This window comes from Aythya ferina (assembly GCF_964211825.1).
Source record: "Aythya ferina genome assembly, chromosome: 21".
NCBI lineage: Eukaryota > Metazoa > Chordata > Aves > Anseriformes > Anatidae > Aythya > Aythya ferina.
In genome coordinates this window covers 2,936,658-2,958,546 of record NC_140319.1, presented here as the reverse complement: position 1 = coordinate 2,958,546, position 21,889 = coordinate 2,936,658, and the positions used below count along the sequence as shown (strand labels likewise).

The following is a 21,889-nucleotide window of genomic DNA, read 5'->3' as shown; positions in this document are numbered from 1 at the left end:
AAAGCTTTCTAACTAAAACATCATGGTACTTTTCCTCATCATTACAGTTTAACTGAAAAAATTATTATGGCTGCCTAAGTTAGATTTTAACTTCTTTCATTTTCCTGCAAAACTGCAATTTCGACAATGTTCTCACATCCTAGTTGTTTGAAGAGCTGCAGACTCAGATCCACAGCTAAACCTCAAGTGTCATTTAAACAACAGCAGCTCTCCATTAACAAATTCTACTCTGCAGCAAGTACAACATAAAGCAGCATGACTTGAAACTACTTCATTTCTGACTAACGAAGTCATTTTATGACTTACCTTTTGCTCATATGGGAAAGCATACTGACTTCCTGAGGTTTACCTAACATGAAGTAACCTGACCATGAGTCTAAACTCAGCTTCCCATGTTGTTTTTCTAATCCTGTTCTGCTCGCTTTGCCTGACCCACTAGAAGTTAAAAGCCTGGTCACTGATCTTTCAGCACATTTTCTAAAGGAGTTCAGTTCACATATTGTCAGTATATATTAACTATTTATTCAAATAAATTACAAGTTGTGACAACCAGCTCCTTGTTCCAGGAAATAAATTAATTAGAATAACAATATAAAAAAGAAGAAACTAAACCATAAACATTTCTTTAAACTAAAATTTCCACCCTGCCCTAAGGGGAAAAAATAAAGCACTACTCCTAACAAAGAGAACTTCTGTTTTCAGCTAACTTTTTAACAAGACACACACACACACAAAAAAAAAACAATCAGGAAAAGCTGGCCAAAGAACCATAAAGCTGTGAAATTTCTTTGTGTTAACAATGATGAAGACATGGAAGTAGGAAAAGAGACACTAGAAAAGATCAGAGAGGAAAGAGAAAGAACAAGTGACCAAACTCCTTACACAGGCTGTGATAATTCCAGAGAGGTTGGAGAAGCTTTAAACCAACTGTAATTGTGTGTTAAGAAATGGAGGATGGGGCTAATTGCAGTGTAGTCTTTGTAGCTGATGTCAATAGGAAGCATTCTTCAAGTTGCGCTCCAGAGAGCTAAGCCTGAGGAGAGCTAGGCAAGAGGAGTTTAAAAAGGCAGCACCACAATAAAATTGTAGTAGAAAGATGGAAATTCTTTGTTAGACAAAAAAAACAAACAAAACCAAAAAGCATGGCTTTCTGGAAAGGCTGATATAATACTGAAGTTATGGTGAGGTTAAAAGATATCCACTTAATTTCATTTCCAACTTTCTGAACTATGTCCTAAAGAATACGAGCTAATTTCTCATCTAGTCAGTGTAGACTGAAGTATCTCAGTTTGAATTCAAGGCAAAAACCTGACCCTTCTAACAACCACGAGATGTCTGTAGTTTTGTTCTGTGTGGTATCAAGACTGATGCACAATTACAACAGGAAGGCTGGAGCTGCTTAACTTCTTGGCAAGAACAAGCCTGCACTCTCACCTGGAAATTTGTGAGGGATTTTTATTTTAAGGTAAATTACTTTACATGGACCTTTTTCCTGTCAGGAACTGCTGAAATTGATGTACTCAAGGCTGCTGCCAAGAAATTTTGAATTTCTCTGGCATTCTGTATTCTTTATTCAACAGCTTATTTTTATTGGAGCCAAAATAGATTCTTAATCTTGGATTACTTAAAACACACCAAGTCTATTCAAAAGTAACAGGGAACAATTCCCTGTTTCTATTGTAAGTTTGTAATGACAAACTTAAAAAATAAGAATTTTTAACAGTAATGTCTTTAAAATTGGGCATCTGTACACTGAGATGCATTGATTAGATTTCTTAATTCCTTTGAAATAGCTAATTAGAAACATATTTTTTAGAAGAAAACACAAATACTAAACAGCTGAGATTCTGCTGTAATTCCATAATTTTGTAAGTGCATCTTACCAAAACAGCAGTGGTGACAATCCGTCTATCCATTTAAAGTGTTATTTGTCCCATGGAGGCTCCCATCTCTGCATAACCTCAGACAAACTCTTCTGCAATGTACTTTATAGTGTCACAAACTCAAGGCATATGAATGTCCTGTGTCCCTTTTCCACCTCTAATTATCTTAACATTAATGCAGTCCTTCTGCCAGCTAAGGACTGTTGTTTTTTTTTTTTTTGCAAAAATTCTGAAATGTTGCTGGCATAGCTTTTTAACAGAATTCAGCACTTGAAACAGTTTATCTTTTGTGAAATAATGGGAGTGGGGAGAGAGGGAGTGGGAAAGTGAAAGATACATACTAATGTATTTGCAAAGGGGAGGAGAAAGGTTTTTTTTCTTTTTTTCTTTTTTTTTTTTTCCCCCACTAGAACAGCCCTGTGACGAACAAAGGTATCTGAGAATCAGGAAGTAACCAGGCAAAGATATCTTGGAAAGTCAAATCAAAGACATTTCAGATCACTTTGTCTACTGCTCAGCAAAATGGCAGCTATTTACACTATACTGGTGTTATTCCTGGCAGTTTTTGTTGCTGGATTTATATTGTTGATCATGGGGGCAATTAATTTTGATGTCTCCAACTCTGAAATTCCTCCTGGAATGAATCAACCTGTGAAGCTCCGAATCATTCATATTATTTTAATATGCATAGCTGTGGTGGTAAGTTAACTAACTGCATATGATTTCTGTGGGAAGAATGGTGAATCTGTAAATTTGGAACTTGATGCAGTCATAGAGCCTTGCTTGAATCAATTTTCAGAGAGGAAAGCAGGGCATGGGTATCATGCTGTAAGCCGCAGTTAGAAGCTCGGTTTTGCTAAAGAAACGTTTACCAGATTCTTTACACTACGTTATTGCAATCAGATTCTGCCTTGCTCTTACACTAGGCAGTATGGGAGCACTGGCTAGCACAAGGGTCTGAAAGCCTGACTGTGCCTCTAAAACAAATTGTGCTAATCTAGTAATTTGATTAAGAATGGTTAATGGAAATGCAATAGAAACTATTTCCAACTTAGGCTCAGGTTAGGATCTGATGTCTTTGGGCCATGCTTTCAAGCTTGCTTGGCGTTAGGGGTGAGGAGTTCTGTAGTTATTTTGAAGATTAAATTAGTAACGGAACTTGCCAGGGCTGGTTTTGGGGAAAGTCGTTGCTCTCTGTCAAAGAAGTGACAACATCAGGTAACAAAATCCAACAGAAACGCAAAGTCCAGCAGAAATTCAACTCCCCTGAACACATTTTTGTAACTTCTGAGCAGCTAAGCAGGCTTGTTTTGATGGGAATGAAGAGTTCTGGCCAGCCTGACTTCTTAGAGTGAACTGGCATGTAAAAGAGTGGGAAGCTAACAAGAGTTAAAGCTCTCACCAGCACCCAACTTTTGGTGATCTCTGCTAACAAAGGATCTCATTGAATCAGGAATATTTTCATGTAATGATAGAGGAATAAATGCTGATAGGAGGGCTAGGAATACATGAGAAGTTGTGCACACACTTCATAAATTACTAGAGCACCTCTAAGAGAGACAAATTCTTTTAAAATGATATCATATATACACACACAGACAGACATATATATATATCAGTTGGGAATATTCTAGATTATAGTGGATCACACTAAAGAATTCCAGCATGTACATTCTCATGCTTTGTCTCAACACAAGTTGTAATCAGAAAACACTGACTTCAATCCAGCAGTTGAAAAAGGCAGCTCTCTTTGTACTGTATGTACACTGCCCATTCGTACCATAAACTAGACCTGCTGCAACATAACATAGTATGAAAAACAAAAACAAAACACACACACACACACACACACACACAAAAAGTTCAATGTTAAGGTGAGAACAACTTTGTAGTTATTCCACTTCTGCTTGGAAAACAGCAAATTACGATAGAATAAATCATTTCACCATGTTTGTATAGAAGCAGAAATACTAAGACTAGTTTCTATAGAAAATTAAAATCAGTACGTACAAAGCTTATTAGCTTCTTCAGCCTCAAAATCAAATATGGAGAAGAGCTATAAATAGCCAGTCACTGATGAATAAAAACACCTTTCACAGGTAGGTACATGTATATTGAGCGATAACACAGTACTGACAATCCATAGAAACATGGCAGTCTTTGATGGGAAACCCCTAATGTGTAATAAGAGCTTGAAGAGTTTGAAATGAGTAAATAGAGTATTTAAAAAAAAGAAGTTAAGGGCTTTTTGGGTTTGTTTTGTTTTTGTAATGTTATCTGGGACCTGTAGTTCTCGGTTGGGTTGTTTTCACCCTTAAGTGCCTGGTGTGAGTATCACTGGCTTAAAGAAGGAGCAGGTGCTTAGGCTTACTAAATACCTCAGGAACTTCCTGCAAATATATTGCAAACACCAGTCAATATTCCTGAGATGAATCAAAAGGTAGTTATCAAATACATTCTTATCTTAACTCATCACCAGAACTGTTATCTTTCACTACGTTTTCCCACCTTCTCGGAGAGCAAAGACAGAACAGCAAATGAAAACCAAACTCATTTTCAATGACAGGTAAAGGACCTGCTGAGAAAGCAAAGGGATATACTTCACCAGTCTTTGTTAATGCTGGATTGCCTTGGGATTAGGCTCTGTGGTGAACATGGCTTTTCATGTGACCTCTCCCGATGCTACTGTTACTTGTTCAGTTGTACTGCACCTGTAAAACTACTCAAATATTTAATGATTCTCCTAAAAGACGTGACTTAGATATCACGAGTATGCTGACATTGCAGTTCCTTTACTTGGGAAAATACAGAATCTTCTGAGTGAATTCCCTGTTCTTTTTGCCTTTGAACAGGGAAAGATTGTGGAAAAGATTGGGATCTGCAGCAAGATTAACTTTGTCCGGTACATGCAAGGTGTAAGGACTCTGGGAGCAGACCAGAAGCTCTTCATCAAGGACCTGTGTTTTGGGAACGTGCCCGTAAGGATTTATCAGCCTAAGGCTCCATCTTCCAGCCAAAGGAGGGGAGTTATATTTTTCCATGGAGGAGGATGGACACTTGGAAGTGTTGGTAAGATAACTATCAGAAAAATTACTATAATTCAGTTTAAAAAGCGACCTCATCATAAATGGTAAAGTTGATTGTTGCTTGATCTGTAGCAGTTATAGAATTTGAGTATAACCGCAGAAGCTTTCAGAAGAAGGCATCTGCTATGCGTTATCTGACTTCTCTTAAAGAGAAGAACAATGAGATATGAGACAAAAAAACAAGCTGCAAACAGATAGTGAAAAGGGAAGATAAGGGGGTAAAAAAGATCTGCAGAGCTATGTTGGAAGGGTCAAAGAAAAGTAGACAGTATTTTTCTTTTGCAATTCTTTGCCATACACAATGGACATCAGCACTGTTGAGGGGGGAAAAAAGCAACAACAGAAGAAAAAAAAACACCAAAAAAAAAAACAACAAATGAGAACATTTCTTTCAGACACTCATGAAAACCTATGCCGCTCGCTTGCCCGAGAAAGTGACTCAGTGGTTGTATCTGTTGGGTGAGTTTTTTCTTATGCCATATTTTAAGAGATTATTTCCTATACCATGAATAGCACCTTATAGCTAGCCTGATCATAGCAACAACCATGCTCAGTAGATATTTCCGAAGGACTTGTCAGCCATGTGCTTTTACAAATTTCCTCTGCTCTTGTTTGAAACCACCGAAGACTGTCTCAGTTTTTACTGTCTGATTAAATCACAAATAATGCTTATGAATATTTAACTGGAAAAAGAAGGACATGCTTTTAATTCCCACCTAAAAATTGATAGTAAACAGACAGTAAGTCAAATATTCTACTTAAACCTCATTCAAAGAAAATACTTGCTGCTTACAGGAGCATTACATGAATGACAAGCTAACATTATCATCAATATACTAACAGCTAGTTGGATGATGATGATAGAGTTGGAGCAACAAAGACATAGAAAGGAAATACTCTCATTGCTACTTGACACATGCAAAGGTGAAGCATAAACTGATTAAATGACTGCCCATACGACCTAGGCATAATTAGTAGCTGACTACTCCTGTGTTGTTCAATACCTGAGCAATGCCACAAAAAGAGACGATGGTCCTGACAAATTAACCTCTACTACCTGAACCTACTACTCACAGTTTATTTAAGAAAACCTATGGAGAAAGGGAAAATTCTAAGGCAATCGGTGTATTGCTGGTTGCAAGAATCAGTATTTTCAGCAATACGTTTAAAATTAACAACCTTTCCTTCTCTTACTCTTCTTGTCTCCTGTGTTTTAGGTACCGTTTAGCTCCTGAACACAAATACCCTGCTGCGTATGAAGACTGTCTTAATGCTACCATACACTTCATGAGGAACACAGAGCACTACGGGGTGGACCCTGCCCGTATAAGTGTCTGTGGGGACAGTGCAGGGGGCAATCTAGCAGCTGCTGTTAGCCAGACCCTGGCAGGAAGATCAGACCTCCCCAAGCTACGCGCTCAGATCTTGATCTACCCACACCTTCAGGCACTGGACTTCAATTTACCTTCCTATCAGCAAAATCAGGGAGTCCCTCTCTTATTCCGAGAACGTGCTGCTTTTTTTGCTTTGCAGTACCTAAATGGGGATGCATCACATATGGAAGAGGTCTTAGAGGGCTCTCATATTCCTGTAGATATTAAATTAAATTATATGAAGTGGGTGAGTGCAGACAACATCCCTGAAAAATTTAAGGCCAGAGGCTACAAACCACATGTGCTACTTGACTGTCCAACTGCAGTTTATGAGACAATGAAAAGATTCTGTGAGCCCAGCCTGTGTCCCTTGCTAGCTGAAGATGCTGTTATTCAGCAGCTGCCAGAGTCTTTCATCTTGACTTGTGAGTATGATGTGCTGAGGGACGATGGCTTGCTGTACAAGAAGAGACTGGAGGACAATGGAGTTCGAGTGACCTGGTACCACCTTGAGGATGGATTCCATGGAATCATCAGCTTTTCTAATAGTGACTGGATGTCCTTCTCATCTGGAGAAAGGGGTCTCAACAATATTGTGAACTTCCTAAAAAGCTTATAGAAACAAATTTCTTTCTTTCCATAAGAATTACCAATTTTCTGCGTTCATTTGTGCTCCTAAATTCCATGTAAGAGGTTTAGATAGGACAGTTTCAGAGTAATTATGCCAGCGTGATCACTCCAAAAGTATATTTAAAGAATGTTGTGAAAGTTTAGTTTAGTGTGATTTGAAATGTTCCATATGCAGTCTCTATTTTAATGATCTATTTGGACTAGGCACTTGCTACTTTCTCTGTAAATATTAAAGATGCTGTAAAATTTTAAATCAACATCTGGTCTGACCCATTTCATTCAATTATGATCTATGCTTTTATCCTTTCTAGAAGACTAAGTGCGTTTCAGCTAAGGAGAAAGGTACCAATATGACAATACTATAAATCAGTGCCTTTGCTATATGTTGCACGTAGCATCCAACCCTAAGAGTCCCAGTCACTGTCTTCCATAAAATTTCCATGGGCTGGGCAACTGCTATTTTAGACTTGCAAAAATGGAGTCAAAACCGCAACCATCCCTGACAGAGTTCCTCCGTTAACAGCTTTGTGCAAAGCGCAATGGAGGACCTTTGAAATGCTCTAAGTATGTTCCTACCTTTATCAGACATACGAGTGTGTTGATAAGCTTGTTTCAATATTTAAATACTCTAAGAACAAAACAAGGTCAACGCATTTACTTTTGCAAAGCCCATGTTAGCCAGCTTTTTTCCTTTACAAATGCCCTTGTTAAGACTATATACTCCAAACTACTTAAAGAATGCCTATAACACAAGAAGCAGTATGTTGTGGCTGCAGATCATACGCAAGAGACAAGTTAACCTCTACATTAGTTGGCTTGCTCCTCTTGTAAACAGCAACACATATCCACAATCCAAGAATGCCATGTAGTCTACCACGCCCTTTATCAATCCCACAATTAACACGACACTAAACAGGAAATTAAACACGTTTTCTTCTGCCTCTTCTCCAATGTGATGCATGCTGGCACCTTGCGCAACATCTCCAAGGACTTTTAAGCGTGACAGCTGAAGGAACTTGTTTGAACTTGGACTGCTCTAAGAGTCCACGTTATCTGAGAAAACTAAATCAAAGATAGGCATAGAGACACCTCATCTTTTGTTAAGTGAAATGGCATTTTTTTATATACTGTCAGTGATACTGCTGGTGATTTTTATTGCTTCATTCATAACAGCAATTAGGACAACAATTCAATCTGACTACCCCAATGTCAGTATCCCTCCTGGAGTGAATCATCCTGGAAAGCTTCGAATTGTCCTTGCTTTTATGATTAGTACATCTGCTGTGGTGAGTTACTTTGCCGTTATTTCTGCCAGAAGTGGGATTTAGTTTTTTTTTTTTTTTTTTGTCACGTTATATATATAATTAGCTGGATCCTGCTAGCTGCATTAACACTTAAATGAAAGCTTTCTTTTTTATTTTTATTTTTTATTTTGGTTGTTAGCTTCGGAGGGCAGTTTTTCAGAAGCATTTCTATCAGACCTCGGATAGTTTCATTCAGGATTGCCCTATTAACTTAAGGGTGAAGCCAACCATGAGCCCAAACAGTATCTGCTGAGCTCTCCTATCTCAATTTAAATGAATAATTTATTAAGAGCAAGATGGCTTTGATTTTTGTTTTCGCTAAGCACAGGCGATGTTTTCGGGGCATTCATGGGGCTTTCCAGTAACGCTGGTAGGCGGCCAGGTGCTTTTTAAGCAGCTAAAACGAGAGACTCCTGTGAAACCTTGGAGGGATGACATCTGGGCTGGAAGGTGGTAAGTGGTGGGAGGCTGGTACGAAGCCGTAGGACTTGGTGACACTGAGAAGGGAACACCCAGGCTTCTTCCCCACAGCTCGTTGCCTGACAGGGCATGGGGTCAACGCGCGGGCCTACCTGCTCAGGCGCGCGGTGCCAAAGCAACCCCGCTCCCCCGGGCCCGCAGCCTCGCAGGGGACCGCCACGGCTCCATCTTCTCCCGTGACAGACTTTCTGCTGAGAACCCAGCCGGAGCAGCCGCCGAGCGGCTCCGGAGGAGGCTGAATCCCGCTACCACGAAGCCTGGATGCCCCCGCAGCGGCCGGGGGAAGGCAGGCGCAGGGTCTCCCCTCACGGCAACCTGCCCGGCGGCCGGGCTCGGCAGCGCGGCAGCCTCCCCTCAGGCGGCCGCTGGCTGCCCCGGGGAGGGAGGGGGGGGCGCCCCGCGCTCAGCCCGCCTCTCCTCCCTCTCTCCGAACAGGGGCTGATTTTGGAGAAGCTGGGGGTGTGCACGAAGATCGCCTTCACCCGCTACATGCGCTCCGGGAGGAAGCTGGGGCCGGACCCGCAGCTCTCGCTGGTGGACGCGCGGTTTGGCCGGGTGCCGGTGAGGCTCTACCGGCCCCGGGCGCCATCTGCCGGCCTGAGGCCGGGCGCCATCTTCTTCCACGGCGGCGGCTGGCTGTACTGCAGCATCGGTAGGGCGCCTCGGGGCGTTGGCGGCCCCGAAAGCAGCCCTGAGCTGCCGCCGCCGGCTTCTTGAGGTGTGAGGGGGACGAATTCCTCCTCCCCGGCACCCTGGGCTGGAATCTGGCGCAGCTTCCCCGTTAGGCTCGGCAGCGGAGGGCTGCGGGGCTGCCCGCCTGGCGGGGAGGGAAGGGGCTGAGGGGAAAGGGGAGAAGGGGAGGGAAGGGGCTGCGAGAGGGGGCGAGGGGCCGGGGGGGCACAGCCAGGGTGGGACAAGGCGGCTGCTGTCCCCCCGAGCCTCAGCAGCTAACGCACTGCCACCTCTTGCAGACTCCCATGAAAACATCTGCCGATACATCGCCAAAGAAAGCGAGTCGGTGGTGGTGTCTGTGGGGTGAGTTCAGTCCACACTCCCCTTCTGAAGTACGTATATATATGTATATATGTCTTCTCTCCTCTGCTGATGCAGGGAGAGTGCAAACAGACCTGCATGTAACCTTCAGGTATCCTTCAGCACAACGCAGAACTATGCTGGCACCACACGAAAAGGAGGAATGCTTCTTAGAAGAGTTTTCTAAGGAGCTAAATGACTAATGAACAAACCTGGAAGGCAGTGGTTCAGTAATCTGTTCGGTTAGATATACACTACAGTGAGGTTTGTAACACAATCAAATGGTAATATATAAAACTGGTAAGACAGAAAAATATAACTGCCTCAATTACTTAAATCAAGAAAAATAAAATTTAATAATTCTCAAGGACATACCCTAAGTGAAGGTGAGGTGCAGCCTGATTAAATTACATTATCCACAAGGAAGATGCAGTCTATACCAGAAGACCACAATGAACTTGTCTCACTCATGTTCTACTCAGGGTTCTAAGAAAAAATTCACCATGCTACGTCCTTGCAACTTCCTCCTACTAGCTATTATTTATCTGTCAGAAATTGCTGGAAAAATACATGTTTATCAGAGTATGTCATTGTTTTTTGCTGAACAAAAAATATTGCAAGTTATGACGAAATGCAGGATGCTAGGAAAATTGTATTTATAGTTATGACATTTCCATATCTTACTCTTCTTGTCTCCTTTGTTTTAGGTACCGTTTAGCTCCTGAACACAAATACCCTGCTGCGTATGAAGACTGTCTTAATGCTACCATACACTTCATGAGGAACATAGAGCACTACGGGGTGGACCCTGCCCGTATAAGTGTCTGTGGGGACAGTGCAGGGGGCAATCTAGCAGCTGCTGTTAGCCAGACCCTGGCAGGAAGATCAGACCTCCCCAAGCTACGTGCTCAGATCTTGATCTACCCAGGCCTTCAGGCGCTGGACTTCAATTTACCTTCCTATCAGCAAAATCGAGGAGTCCCTCTCTTATTCCGAGAACGTGCTGCTTTTTTTGCTTTGCAGTACCTAAATGGGGATGCATCACATATGGAAGAGCTCTTGGAGGGCTCTCATATTCCTCCAGATATAAGGCTGAAGTACAGGAAGTGGGTGAGTGCAGACAACATCCCTGAAAAATTTAAGGCCAGAGGCTACAAACCACACAAACCTCGTGAATTCAAGGCTGAAATTTTTGAGGAATTTACGAGGAAATTTGAACCCAGCCTGTGTCCCTTGCTAGCTGAAGATGCTGTTATTCAGCAGCTGCCAGAGTCTTTCATCTTGACTTGTGAGTATGATGTGCTGAGGGACGACGGCTTGCTGTACAAGAAGAGACTGGAGGACAATGGAGTTCGAGTGACCTGGTACCACCTTGAGGATGGATTCCATGGAATCATGAGCCTATATGGTTATCAAGTTTTGAAATTTCCTTCTGCAAAAAGAGGACTGGACAGCGTTGTTAAATTTATAAAGGGCCTGTAGAAACAACTTTCTTTGGTAATGTTTCTCTATCTAAGAAAATCAGTCGAAGTTCCCAAATCTTGGATAGTAATTGTCAGCAAAAACGTGATACCCCTTGATGTAAAAAATACCAATTTTGAAATTAGTGAACTTCAAATCCCATCTGAACAGTGGTCTTTGTCCTTGTGAGACTATTGAGAGCTTAGCCTTTATGGTTTTAGCATTTTCCACAGGCTATTTTTCAATTTCCCATCAAAACAGCATGTGATTGATTACTTGTGTTTAATTAAAAGATGATTTATGTCCATGTAAACATTTTTCATGGAATGATTTGGATTTAATAACTCCTGTGAATTACAGCCAGGATCTTTGTGATGTTCATTTGATAAGCTACAAAGAATGACTTTATCCTATTTAGATAAAAAGCGCAAGTTATGTGCATAGTGAGCTGGAGGGAAGTTAGAGGAAAGCTACAGAAAAAGAGGAAGAGATCAAAGTCTCAGCAAGGAGATTCAACGCATACAGTGGGCATTGCAGAACCACATCTGCAAGAAGAGTAGCTGTAGAAGGCCTGTGTTAATTTGGGTCACCTTCTTGAAAGCAAGTAAGGCTGGCCCTGATTTTGAAATTACCATGGCTCTATAAACTCCTATTTAATTTTGGGATGTCTCCACTATGCCCTCAGAAGCTTAGGGCAAGAGATACTGGTTGAGAGGGAGCACTTAAGGACAGGTTTTAGAAAGACAGTATCAATCACAGAACTGGGCTCCTAATCAGTGTATTGTAAAAGGCTGAGCTTAAAGAGAGAGAAAATGTGAACCCAAATATCCTCATGGTATTTCAGAGCGAGGTTCCCTGTGCTGTGACTTTTCTCCATGTTTTGAGTTTTCATTAGAGGACAAGGCAGTGCTGCATCACTTGATTTCACGCTTTATTGTACTCTGCTGATGAAAGCAATGAGAAACAGAGGTGAATATATTCAAAATCTTAAGACTGAGGAAAAGAAAATCCTATTAAAAAAAAAAAAAAAGCAAATCATAAGACTAAGGGAATCAGTGATTTTTACAGAACAAATGCTATACTTCAGATTTCCCTGGGTGTACACAGAGGTAACGTTGAAAGCTTTCTCCTGAAATTCACCAGAGTAAGGTTCTTTTTTTAATAGCAGCTAAAATTTCTGCGCAATTATGGGACAAGTAGGTCTGTCTGTTGAAGCACATTCATCAGTGGTACCTGCTTGTAGCAGAGAACCTTTTTATGAAAGACGTAATCGAAAACCTAGCGTAGCCAGTGGAGAAGAGTCATTATTCATGAAATCGGAGCTGTCACCTCTTTGCAGTGCCTGCCTTGCCCTTCCAGCAGGCCGCCTTCGGACAACGAAAACCTAAATTTAAGGGATGCTCGCGGCGATTTGAGGACGGAGCGGGCAGGAGCGCGGGTGCCCTGCCGGGCTGCGGCTCCGCAGAGGCTCAGGCTCTTGGCGAACGAGCTCAGGACCGGGACGCAGGGCTCAGGACCGGGACGCAGGGCTCAGGACCGGGACGCGCGGCTGAGGCCGTGCCTCCCGGCACCCAGATTACGCCCGTGTGCCGCCAGCAGCGCGGCCGCCCCCCGGTGCTCGCTGGCCGCCCGCACCATGACCCCGGCGGCGGCTTTGCGGAGCTGTCACAAACGGGGCCGTGACGCCGCCGGCCTGCAGGGGCGGGGGGGGTCCGGAGGGGGAAGCGGCCGCTGCCGGGCCCCGCCGCGGGCCGGGGAGCCCCGCGGGGCCGCCGCCGGGCCATGGCGCTGCTGGCGGCGCTGCTGCTGCTGCTGCTGCTGCTCCTGCCCCTGGCGGCGCTGGTGCTGGGCACGGTGCTCCTCGGGCTGCCCAGCTACGAGATCCCGCCCGGGGTGAACCAGCCCGCTAAGCTGCGCCTGGTCCTGGCTGTCCTCCTCGGCACGGCGGCCCTGGTGAGTCCCGCGACCGCCCCGCGGAGCGCTGCGGGGACCCCCGGGCGCCCCCAGCCCCGGCCCCGGGAGCCGCCCCCCCGCCCCGGCACGCCCCGGCCCCCCGCACCCCGAGCCGGTTCCTCGGGAGGAGCGTGCGGGGCTGGTGGAACCCAGCGGGAGCCGAGCCGGGGGTCGCCCACCAGGTGCCCCCAGGGGGAGGCAGCTCCTGGGGCAGGGGGGGGGAAACCGCAGCCCCTTCGGCCGCTCCTGCGGTTGCTGACATTTCTGGTGCAAAATCCGGTTAGGGCTGCTTTACTTAATCCCCGGGCTCACTTTTACAGCATTGCATAAACGGCATTAGAGCTCTCCTAAACGCTTCCTCTGTCACTTGCGGCACCTTCGGATTTTCGGAAAATCTTTAGCTCGCTCCGTTAGCCCCGACATCCCCCTTCCTGAGCACGCAGACCTTGTTTTCCTGCACGGCTTCTTACACCCTGCGCATCCTCCCGAAATGCACTTACCCTGCTCCCCAGCTCTCCTGCATCCTACCAGAAGGCAACCAGGAGATGGATAAGGACTCACATTACGCATTTAAAATTGTTTAGTAACTGAGCACACTGATGAACTCGGTTAATTTTGTTCCCGCCTTCTCTTTACTTGTTCATTTAATACATCGGGTTTATATTCTAGTTAGTGAGCTCATTGCAACAGCACTGGGAAAGGATGCTTCTTGATTTTGTTCAGTAAGTCTCTTGTGCAAATAAAAAGCAGTAACTAACTTGCACAGCACATCTCAGCACTACAGATTTGCAAATCCACTGAGTTTTATGGTCAAATTCAGCAGTATTAGTTTATGCAATGATGAACTCTAAGAGTTTATGAGGATGTTTCTGTACACACCATTTAATTGTTGTTATCAAGTATAAATAAAACAAGACTAATCACAATGGTGTGACGGGCAAAACTGACAATTAAAATGTGTATTCCTAGATGGCCAATTTGGATGCACTATATCAAATTGCTAATAAGATAATAGAATGACACTGGATTTTAGTAATGGAAGTAGGTTTCTTTACTCTATAGGAAGTGAGATACTCAGAAATTTGTTTTTCCTGAATTAAAGAGTTTTATTTTTATCAAACAACAGGGGTCAAATTGCTGTATGTGAAGCCTAGATTTTTACATCTGATTCCTCAGAAGATGATCTGGAAGATTCCAGTGATTGCTAATATGATATAATGTAGTTCTCCTCCGTAAAACTAACCTAGGTACTCTTAAAAGAAATACAGTTTTTTGACTCTACCCTGAGATCTCTCACTTTCTTAGAACTGGACATTCTTACCAAGAAAACCAACTACAGAGTTACATTTCCTCACTGTGTTCCAAGAGTTTATGAAGGCAAAATAGGGACTAAACAACCTATGAGAACTAACTCTCCTAGCAGTACTTAGAATACAAGAAGCCATTTAGAAAGAGTTCAGGAGATGCTTGCATAGCCATTATCTTCTAAGAGTGGTCCTCATGGTGGTTATTCTAACTTATTACACTGTTTCGATTGCATTTTATTGTAGAATATTAATGTTTTACATTACCACTTATTGTCTTGTGAACTTTGTGTTTCTTTAAAATTTTCCTCAAATAGAGTTCAAGGTAAATATGATGCAAAGTTTTTACAACTTGGCTAAATCAAGACTTTTTAAATAGCCTTAATTTCTTTTACCTTTAACAGGGAAAGATTTTGGAGAAGACAGGGCTTTGCAGTCAAATCACTTTTGGCCGGTACGTGCGACAAGGACGGAGACTAAGGGTAGACCCAAAGCTCTTTATCCAGGATCTGCAGTTTAATGAAGTACCTGTGAGGGTTTACCAGCCTAAAGCTGTATCACACAGGCGAAGGAGAGCTATCATCTTCTTTCATGGAGGAGGCTGGGTGTTTGGAAGTCTTGGTAAGATATGTGCTGGAGGAATTATAATAATGTACAAAGAATATTCTCATGTTTTCATTAAATTGAAACGAGAGGTTTAAGTGTGTGATTTTGGAGAAAGTCTGAAAAGAAATACACACCTTTCTAGAAATGTATATTCCCTTGATGTCTCAAAGATTAGGTCACTAGCAAATACTAATGAAAATATTTCTTTTCCAGATACCTATGAAAAAGTGTGCCGCTACATATCTAGAGAAAGTGGATCAGTAGTTGTATCTGTTCAGTAAGTGAGCCCTACCCAGTTCTATTGTTCAGAGATTATTGTTGCTGTGGTGCCACAGTAGAGCTTAACTGTTTTTGGAGATGTTATATTTTACAGAAAAAAAAATCTAAAGAATTCAAGAAAGTACATAAAGAGACAAATAGTGATAGCTGTGATTTCACAGCTCCTAACTGTTCATGCACTGATATACTCAGAAAAGACTCCGATGGGAATATTTGCCACAATAAGAAAATCTAAAAAAGCCAATTTAGAACTTAGGTAAAAAGTCTTCCTTGTGCTGAACATAAACATACAGTGAGATGTTCCAAACACTTGTAATTTACAGACAAAGAGAGAATAATCACACAATATTACTCCAATTTTTACACGTAGAAAGCAGAGGCACAAAATCATTAAATAATCTTGTCAAGAATACACTGGGGGTTTCAGCACAACTAAGGAATGAATTACAATGTCTCATTCAGTTACTTAATTAGAAGACAATCCTACTTTCCTGTGTCTTTGTGATTGAACACACAATTTACAGCTTATCTGCAATCACTAGCTGAGAAATGCCTGCTTGGAAGGTAATGAATATCCTGACCTGAAGGAAAAATACCCCAAAACAATGGGGTTGCAAGGCACTGTAGGATAGCATTTCCAAATTAATACTAGTGACATTTCCTTCTCCTATACTTGTCTCTTTATGTATTAGGTACCGCTTAGCTCCTGAACACAAATACCCTGCTGCGTATGAAGACTGTCTTAATGCTACCATACACTTCATGAGAAACACAGAGCACTACGGGGTGGACCCTGCCCGTATAAGTGTCTGTGGGGACAGTGCAGGGGGCAATCTAGCAGCTGCTGTTAGCCAAACCCTGGCAGGAAGATTGGACCTCCCCAAGCTACGTGCTCAGATCTTGATCTACCCAGGCCTTCAGGCGCTGGACTTCAATTTACCTTCCTATCAGCAAAATCGAGGAGTCCCTCTCTTATTCCGAGAACGTGCTGCTTTTTTTGCTTTGCAGTACCTAAATGGGGATGCATCACATATGCAAGAGGTCTTAGAGGGCTCTCATATTCCTCCAGATATGAGGCTGAAGTACAGGAAGTGGGTGAGTGCAGACAACATCCCTGAAAAATTTAAGGTCAGAGGTGTGAAGCCACTTAGGCCCACTGATTTTGTGGCTGAAGTTTATGAGACAGTGAAAAGATTCTGTGAGCCCAACCTGTGTCCCCTGCTAGCTGAAGATGCTATTGTTCACCAGCTGCCAGAGTCTTTCATCTTGACTTGTGAGTATGATGTGCTGAGGGACGACGGCTTGCTGTACAAGAAGAGATTGGAGGACAATGGAGTTCGAGTGACCTGGTACCACCTTGAGGATGGATTCCATGGAATCATAAGTCTGTATGATTATGCGGGGTTGTCATTTCCATCTGGTAAAAGGGGATTGGACAGCGTTGTTAACTTCTTAAAAGGCTTATAGTAAACATCTTAGATTCCAGGAGTCTGTTCATGCCTCAAGCTAGAAAAATATCTTTTTAGGATATTTAATATCAGGTGACGAGTAGTCAGTCAAAGGCGGCCATTAGCAATGATAAACAAGGCTCATGTGAAGCGCATTCCAGCTGTTAGTTGGACCATGGAATATGCAAATGTTATCCATGCTTGTACCATGCTGCAAGCTCTTATCTTTAGCTATGTCAATAAATAAAAACATTATTTTGAATGGACATCCTGGTTCATCCTACTCGTTTAAAATAAAATGTGTTTATGCATCTATGAAGAAAGACTGGGTGTAGTGCAGGTGTGTGTGGTGTGTTGGTGTAAATGAGTAAATCACTTATCACAGTGCTCTGATTGTGAGCTCTATTAGAGAAAAAAAGATAGCTTAATTGAGTGGGTTAGGAGCCACTGTTTCACTCAGTTGGAATTATGATGCAGCCTAGAATGTGGTTAGGTCATTATGGGGACAGCAAACACAAGTGGTTCTAAGGCTAAGCAGTTTCGCACATCACCCATGCTTTCCAGCTCCCTGGCAGGCAGAGCCCTCTCTGCCTTTGTTTTAGCACTGGATTTCTGAGTAATCTTTCATCCACAAAACTGGAAGAACAGTTATTCAACAGCCAGGGAAGGGAGCACTGGTGAGACAAAGAAATATGATTGCATCTATTAAAGATGGACGGGATTGGTGGAAAATTGAACCAAAATACTCTACTAAAGTTCTCATTGGAAACTGGCTGGAAGAGAGAAAAAGGGTAAGAGCATGAAAGAAGTGTGAGAGAAGGGTAGAATGGGTCAAAATCAATTCTCTGCAAACAGTACACAGCTGCAGGGGGAGCTGGAGTGCAGGCTCATCTCAGAAGAGTAATAAAAGAGAGAAGGTTAAGCATCTTGCTTGGCCTCCATTCATTCATTTGATGATCTGCCTTTCTTATCTCTAAGTCAGGACAGAAGAAAAGTCTGAGCACAGTGTATGTGATGTGGTTCACACAAGATACAAAGTTTGCCAATTAAAAATGCTATAGACTGCTATAAAACTTAATAATATATACAACTATACAACAATCATATATACAACTATACAGCAATCGTATGTACAACTTAATATTATATAACAGTATTATACAATAGAGGCTTCTTTTGCCCTTCCATAAATTGATACTTATTAGTTGTGTCAAAGGATCCTTGATAATTTGGATGTTGGTTTCATTTGTGCAAACAAAAGCATTTTTTGCTCGCAGAGCTGCTCTACAGATTGCATGTCCTACTTAAGAGTTGAACAAAATTTTATCATTACACATTTAATTTTGTTAAAACATGCCAGTTAGGTTCAATATTGTAGCTATCAGGGCAAATCCTCCTGACTCCACTAAAATTACTTCCTTTAGATTTTTTTTTCCCCTGACATTTATGAAATCTGATGTGATCTCAGAAGATGAACATAGTTTACATAGTTTAAGGGTATAAAAATTATGTAGAAAAAAGAAATCCATAAAGTATTTCACTAGATTATAAATGAGGGTGAAATAAACTGAAAAGTAATGAGAATATTAAGAAAAAGCTTTTGTAACTGAAGAAATAAGGCAGGGAACAGTCTTCCAGAGAAGACATAACATTTCTTTGTATTTTTCCAACTGGACTTGAGCAAAATGCTAGACAATATATTGCAAAGCCTGGCCTGCTGTGTCAGGAAGTTGGGAAAAAGAGAGAAAAATGGGTTAATTTGTCCTTTTCCGATGTTAGTTCACATGGCAGGTGACAGTATTTAACACCAAACCATGAATAATTTTTCAAGGGCTGTCTTGCATCTTATATTTACACCGGAGAATCAGTCCAGTATTTTACAATGGCTGATTGCATCGGCTGATTTTATTATCTGCGGATAAGTGTGTGGTGCAGAGTTCCTTTCAAATAAGTGCTTTTAAAATGCATAGATGAAAAAAGTAGCTCTGGAACAGAAGTTCTGTAATTACCAGGTTGTATTTGCCATCCCCTGAGTGTTGTATATCTCTCTAGTTTATAAAACCCACTGGGAAACTTGGCCGCAGCATATACAGCACAGACTTCGTTTACTTCCCAGATCACAAACCAGAACAAACAGTAAGAAGAATCATGACGAAGAAATACGAGGTAAGTAAAAAAAAATTCAGATGCAGGGTTGTGTGTGCTAACAATCCCTAACAGCAATGATTTATAACTGCTACCTATGTCACGTTTTATATCCCTAAACACATATATGTGTAAAAGAAGGCACTGCAGCTCTATGGCCATTTAACAGGATCCAGAGTGCTCCCTTGTAGGCGTGATTAAAGTGGGATGCCTCTAGGCAGACAAACAGCATGTACTCCTTGGTTCTTTCTGATTGTTTACCCAGTATCTGCCTGGTAGGGAAACCAGTGTCCATAAAGAAAATCAGCACGTTACTAGCTAGGACTGGGGATCATGTCTTCAGGACATTCTGTGGGCTTTAGTAAAACCTTGCTGGTAAAAGATGATTGGCACAGCCCCAATTCATAGGAATGAACTACATTTAAATGAGTCCCAGAATAACACTTTTCCCATAAGTATCATTTGGTAGAATGTCCTTTCCTCTAATGTACTTCTCCATCCCCAGATATGCTGATCATTCTCTCCTGACAGACAGCTAGAGAGTATGTGAAATGCTAATGCACAACACAACATTCCAGCAGCACGAGAAAATCAGCTTCTCAGTTGCAGGCTTAAATGTTCCTGCAAATGTATGATGAATGTCTTGAAATCAGACAAATCAGATCTCATGGTGTACAGATGTTGTTGTTTAACTGGAAATTTACCTTCCTTTAAAGACAAATGCCTTTATTTTCAGGGATTAAGTTGTAAGTAAAAGTAATGTAAGCATTTATAAAATTTTGTGGTATCACTGATAGCACAGTTGGACTCAAAAACATGCTAAGCCATCTGAATGCTATGCACTGAGACAAATGGCACGGTTTCATGTGCATCTCATTGCAGGGCTTGCCAGCACAGCACTTCTTCACACATCACGAGGAACCAAGAAGCCGAAATTTAGTATCAGAGTATGACGATAAATACAATAGACACGGTTATGACCCTCTGCTGCCTCCCCTCCGCAGCTGGAATGGACGCAAGCTTGCCTGGATTCCTCAGAAATCAGATTTCCCCATTCTTGGTAGCTTTTGTTGTTATTAATTCAAACATAAAATGGTGCAGTGGTGAACATATAGGCTTAGAGCCAGTCCTTCTGTTTTTAAAATCAGTCTGAAAATGGATTTTCCAGTGAAGTTTAGCTGCTTTCTTACCCAGTCAGTAGCTTTGTTTTATGATCACTAAAGTGGAAATGTTATCCTTGTAACTACACTTAATGGCTGCAGGGAAGCAGTGTAGGATAAGCCTTCGGTGGAAACATTGCTCTTACCTATGCAATAATGCCAGACAGCAGCTGAAAACAAGGGGACCTGTGAGCTGTAACTGGCAGGAGAATTCAGCGAGTGTTAGTATGTTTCTGAATTTAAGTGATATATACACCTCTGGTAATTTCTTTAATACTTACCAGAGAGACTATGAAGAATCAAGACTCTACATTTGTATCTTTACTGCTTTCCTGGCAATATCTAGCAGTGATTTTCCCCTCCAGCCAGAGGGATGCACACATGCCCTGGGAACAAAAAGATCTCAGTCTGTCCTTAATCTGTTGTCAGAATAGTACAAGCATTCCCTGTGCCCCTTGTGGAATAACAACACCAGGACCAAATATTTAATTTTATCCTTCATAACATTTAACCATTTCTTGTCTCAGAACCACCTACCAACTACGGCCTGCTCGAGGACCTGATGAAAAAATGGCACAAGAAAGAAGCTGGAATGATGAGGAGTGTCTACACCATTTCCTATGAAAAGCCACCAGTTTCTGCTTTTGCTACAACTCATAGCCTCCCTTCCAGGCAGGGACGTCGTCCTCGTAATATTGATAGAATCCTGGACTATGAAGGGAGTCAGAAATATCTGCAAGCCCTCGGCCAGCTAGTGAGAGACAGAAAAGCAAGTAGATGCCTCTATGTAAACGGCTTAGTGTGATCTTAAGTACTACTTAATACAGCTTGTTGCTCATATACGTAAGAGTGATCTGTTCTGTGCGGAAGGAATGGGAATTAGGTTACGCAGGCAGAGAGAGAGCTGACTGCTGGTTAGAACAAGTTGCTGGGTTACGTTCTGAGCTGCAGATGGCTGGGAATATTTTTCAACAGAAGATATTAAATCACTGAAAACAAAATTTATACCTGTCAGACTCTAGTCAATGAATAGCTGAATTAAAAAAAGCAAAGTGGGACAGAACCTGAAAGGTTATAAATCTCTAGTTGCTTTGTCCTTTGTTGTTATTTCATTTTTATACAGCTTGCTATACATTTCTTTACAGAGAAAGGAGAAAAGAAACATGTTATTCCATAACATGCCTGAAACAGACAAAAGTAAAGTAAGCATATGAAATGGCTGAATACCTAAGGACAAGGTGAACCAAGGTTTCTCCGAACGTAGTTAGCAAGCAGACCTCAGCTGCCCTTGGCTTTACATACTGAACAGCATTTAAGGGTAGATAAGCTGCAAACTACATTAGCTGGCCTTACATTACCAAACAGTAAGCCCAGAAAAAATAGCAGTTGGTGGCCTTTACGTTGCTGGATGGGGCACCCTGATACTTAGCGCTGACAGAAGTCCAAATTCTTATTGCAGTTAGGTGCAAGTTCTGCATTTAAATCATGCTTGGTCCAGAGAAGATATCTACAAGATTCAGCTGCTGTGGGTCTGAGGTGCAACAATAAACATACACCAAATTAAAGTCTTAGATTAAATGTATCTGTAATTAACTCAATGCATATTTATCTCTTCCGTCAACAGTTTTGCTCAATATTAACAATACTGTAAGGATTTTTAGGCACAAGATAAAGCACGCATGGACAAACCTCTGGCCAGAATGTATTTGGAGTTCTACCTCTGCACAGAGACACATTTTAGTCAC

General features: G+C 42.0%; 4 protein-coding genes across 8 annotated transcripts in view; 3 read left to right on the top strand and 1 right to left on the bottom strand.

Moving 5' to 3' along the window:
- The window catches only part of DHRS3 (dehydrogenase/reductase 3), an 80,931-nt gene extending 71,846 nt beyond the window's left edge, over window positions 1-9,085 (bottom strand). The window contains exon 1 of the mRNA XM_084495231.1: window positions 8,849-9,085. The gene's annotated coding sequence lies outside the window, so the exon portion shown is untranslated. The remainder of the gene's footprint in view (window positions 1-8,848) is intronic.
- LOC311422082 (uncharacterized protein) lies at window positions 2,392-16,858 on the top strand (the record flags this gene model as incomplete). Its single annotated transcript, XM_084494780.1, has 9 exons — window positions 2,392-2,582; window positions 4,736-4,952; window positions 5,365-5,428; window positions 6,187-6,953; window positions 12,589-12,816; window positions 12,949-13,202; window positions 14,911-15,127; window positions 15,326-15,389; window positions 16,084-16,858. Exons 1-9 carry the CDS (start codon window positions 2,406-2,408, stop codon window positions 16,856-16,858), a joined length of 2,763 nt encoding a protein of 920 aa, XP_084350906.1. The 5' UTR covers window positions 2,392-2,405.
- On the top strand, window positions 7,658-11,562 carry AADACL4 (arylacetamide deacetylase like 4). Of its 5 annotated transcripts, none has more exons than XM_084495219.1 (5): window positions 8,364-8,729; window positions 8,823-9,048; window positions 9,192-9,408; window positions 9,728-9,791; window positions 10,496-11,562. In XM_084495219.1, exons 1-5 carry the CDS (start codon window positions 8,608-8,610, stop codon window positions 11,268-11,270), a joined length of 1,404 nt encoding a protein of 467 aa, XP_084351345.1. In that variant the 5' UTR covers window positions 8,364-8,607; the 3' UTR covers window positions 11,271-11,562. The 5 variants fall into 5 exon arrangements, with proteins under 5 accessions (XP_084351346.1, XP_084351345.1, XP_084351344.1 ...); XM_084495218.1 differs by having other exon boundaries at window positions 8,808-9,042; XM_084495217.1 differs by having other exon boundaries at window positions 8,808-9,048.
- A 108-nt stretch (window positions 16,859-16,966) lies between the features above and the next one.
- Window positions 16,967-20,949, top strand: CFAP107 (cilia and flagella associated protein 107; the record flags this gene model as incomplete). The annotated part of the gene is made up of 5 exons (XM_084494779.1): window positions 16,967-17,002; window positions 17,499-17,630; window positions 18,892-19,005; window positions 19,867-20,044; window positions 20,672-20,949. The coding sequence occupies 5 exons, from the start codon at window positions 16,967-16,969 to the stop codon at window positions 20,947-20,949; spliced, it is 738 nt and encodes a 245-aa protein (XP_084350905.1).
- Window positions 20,950-21,889: the final 940 nt, after the last annotated feature.

What these genes read in the sequence shown, in the direction of transcription:
- AADACL4 (XM_084495217.1), top strand. Translation starts at nt 8,608, where the DNA reads ATGTTTTCGGGGCATTCATGGGGCTTTCCAGTAACGCTGGTAGGCGGC. An exon ending in CTGGCTGTACTGCAGCATCG is followed by an intron (nt 9,409 to 9,727) that starts GTAGGGCGCCTC and finishes CACCTCTTGCAG; the next exon opens with ACTCCCATGAAAACATCTGC. An exon ending in TCGGTGGTGGTGTCTGTGGG is followed by an intron (nt 9,792 to 10,495) that starts GTGAGTTCAGTC and finishes CCTTTGTTTTAG; the next exon opens with GTACCGTTTAGCTCCTGAAC.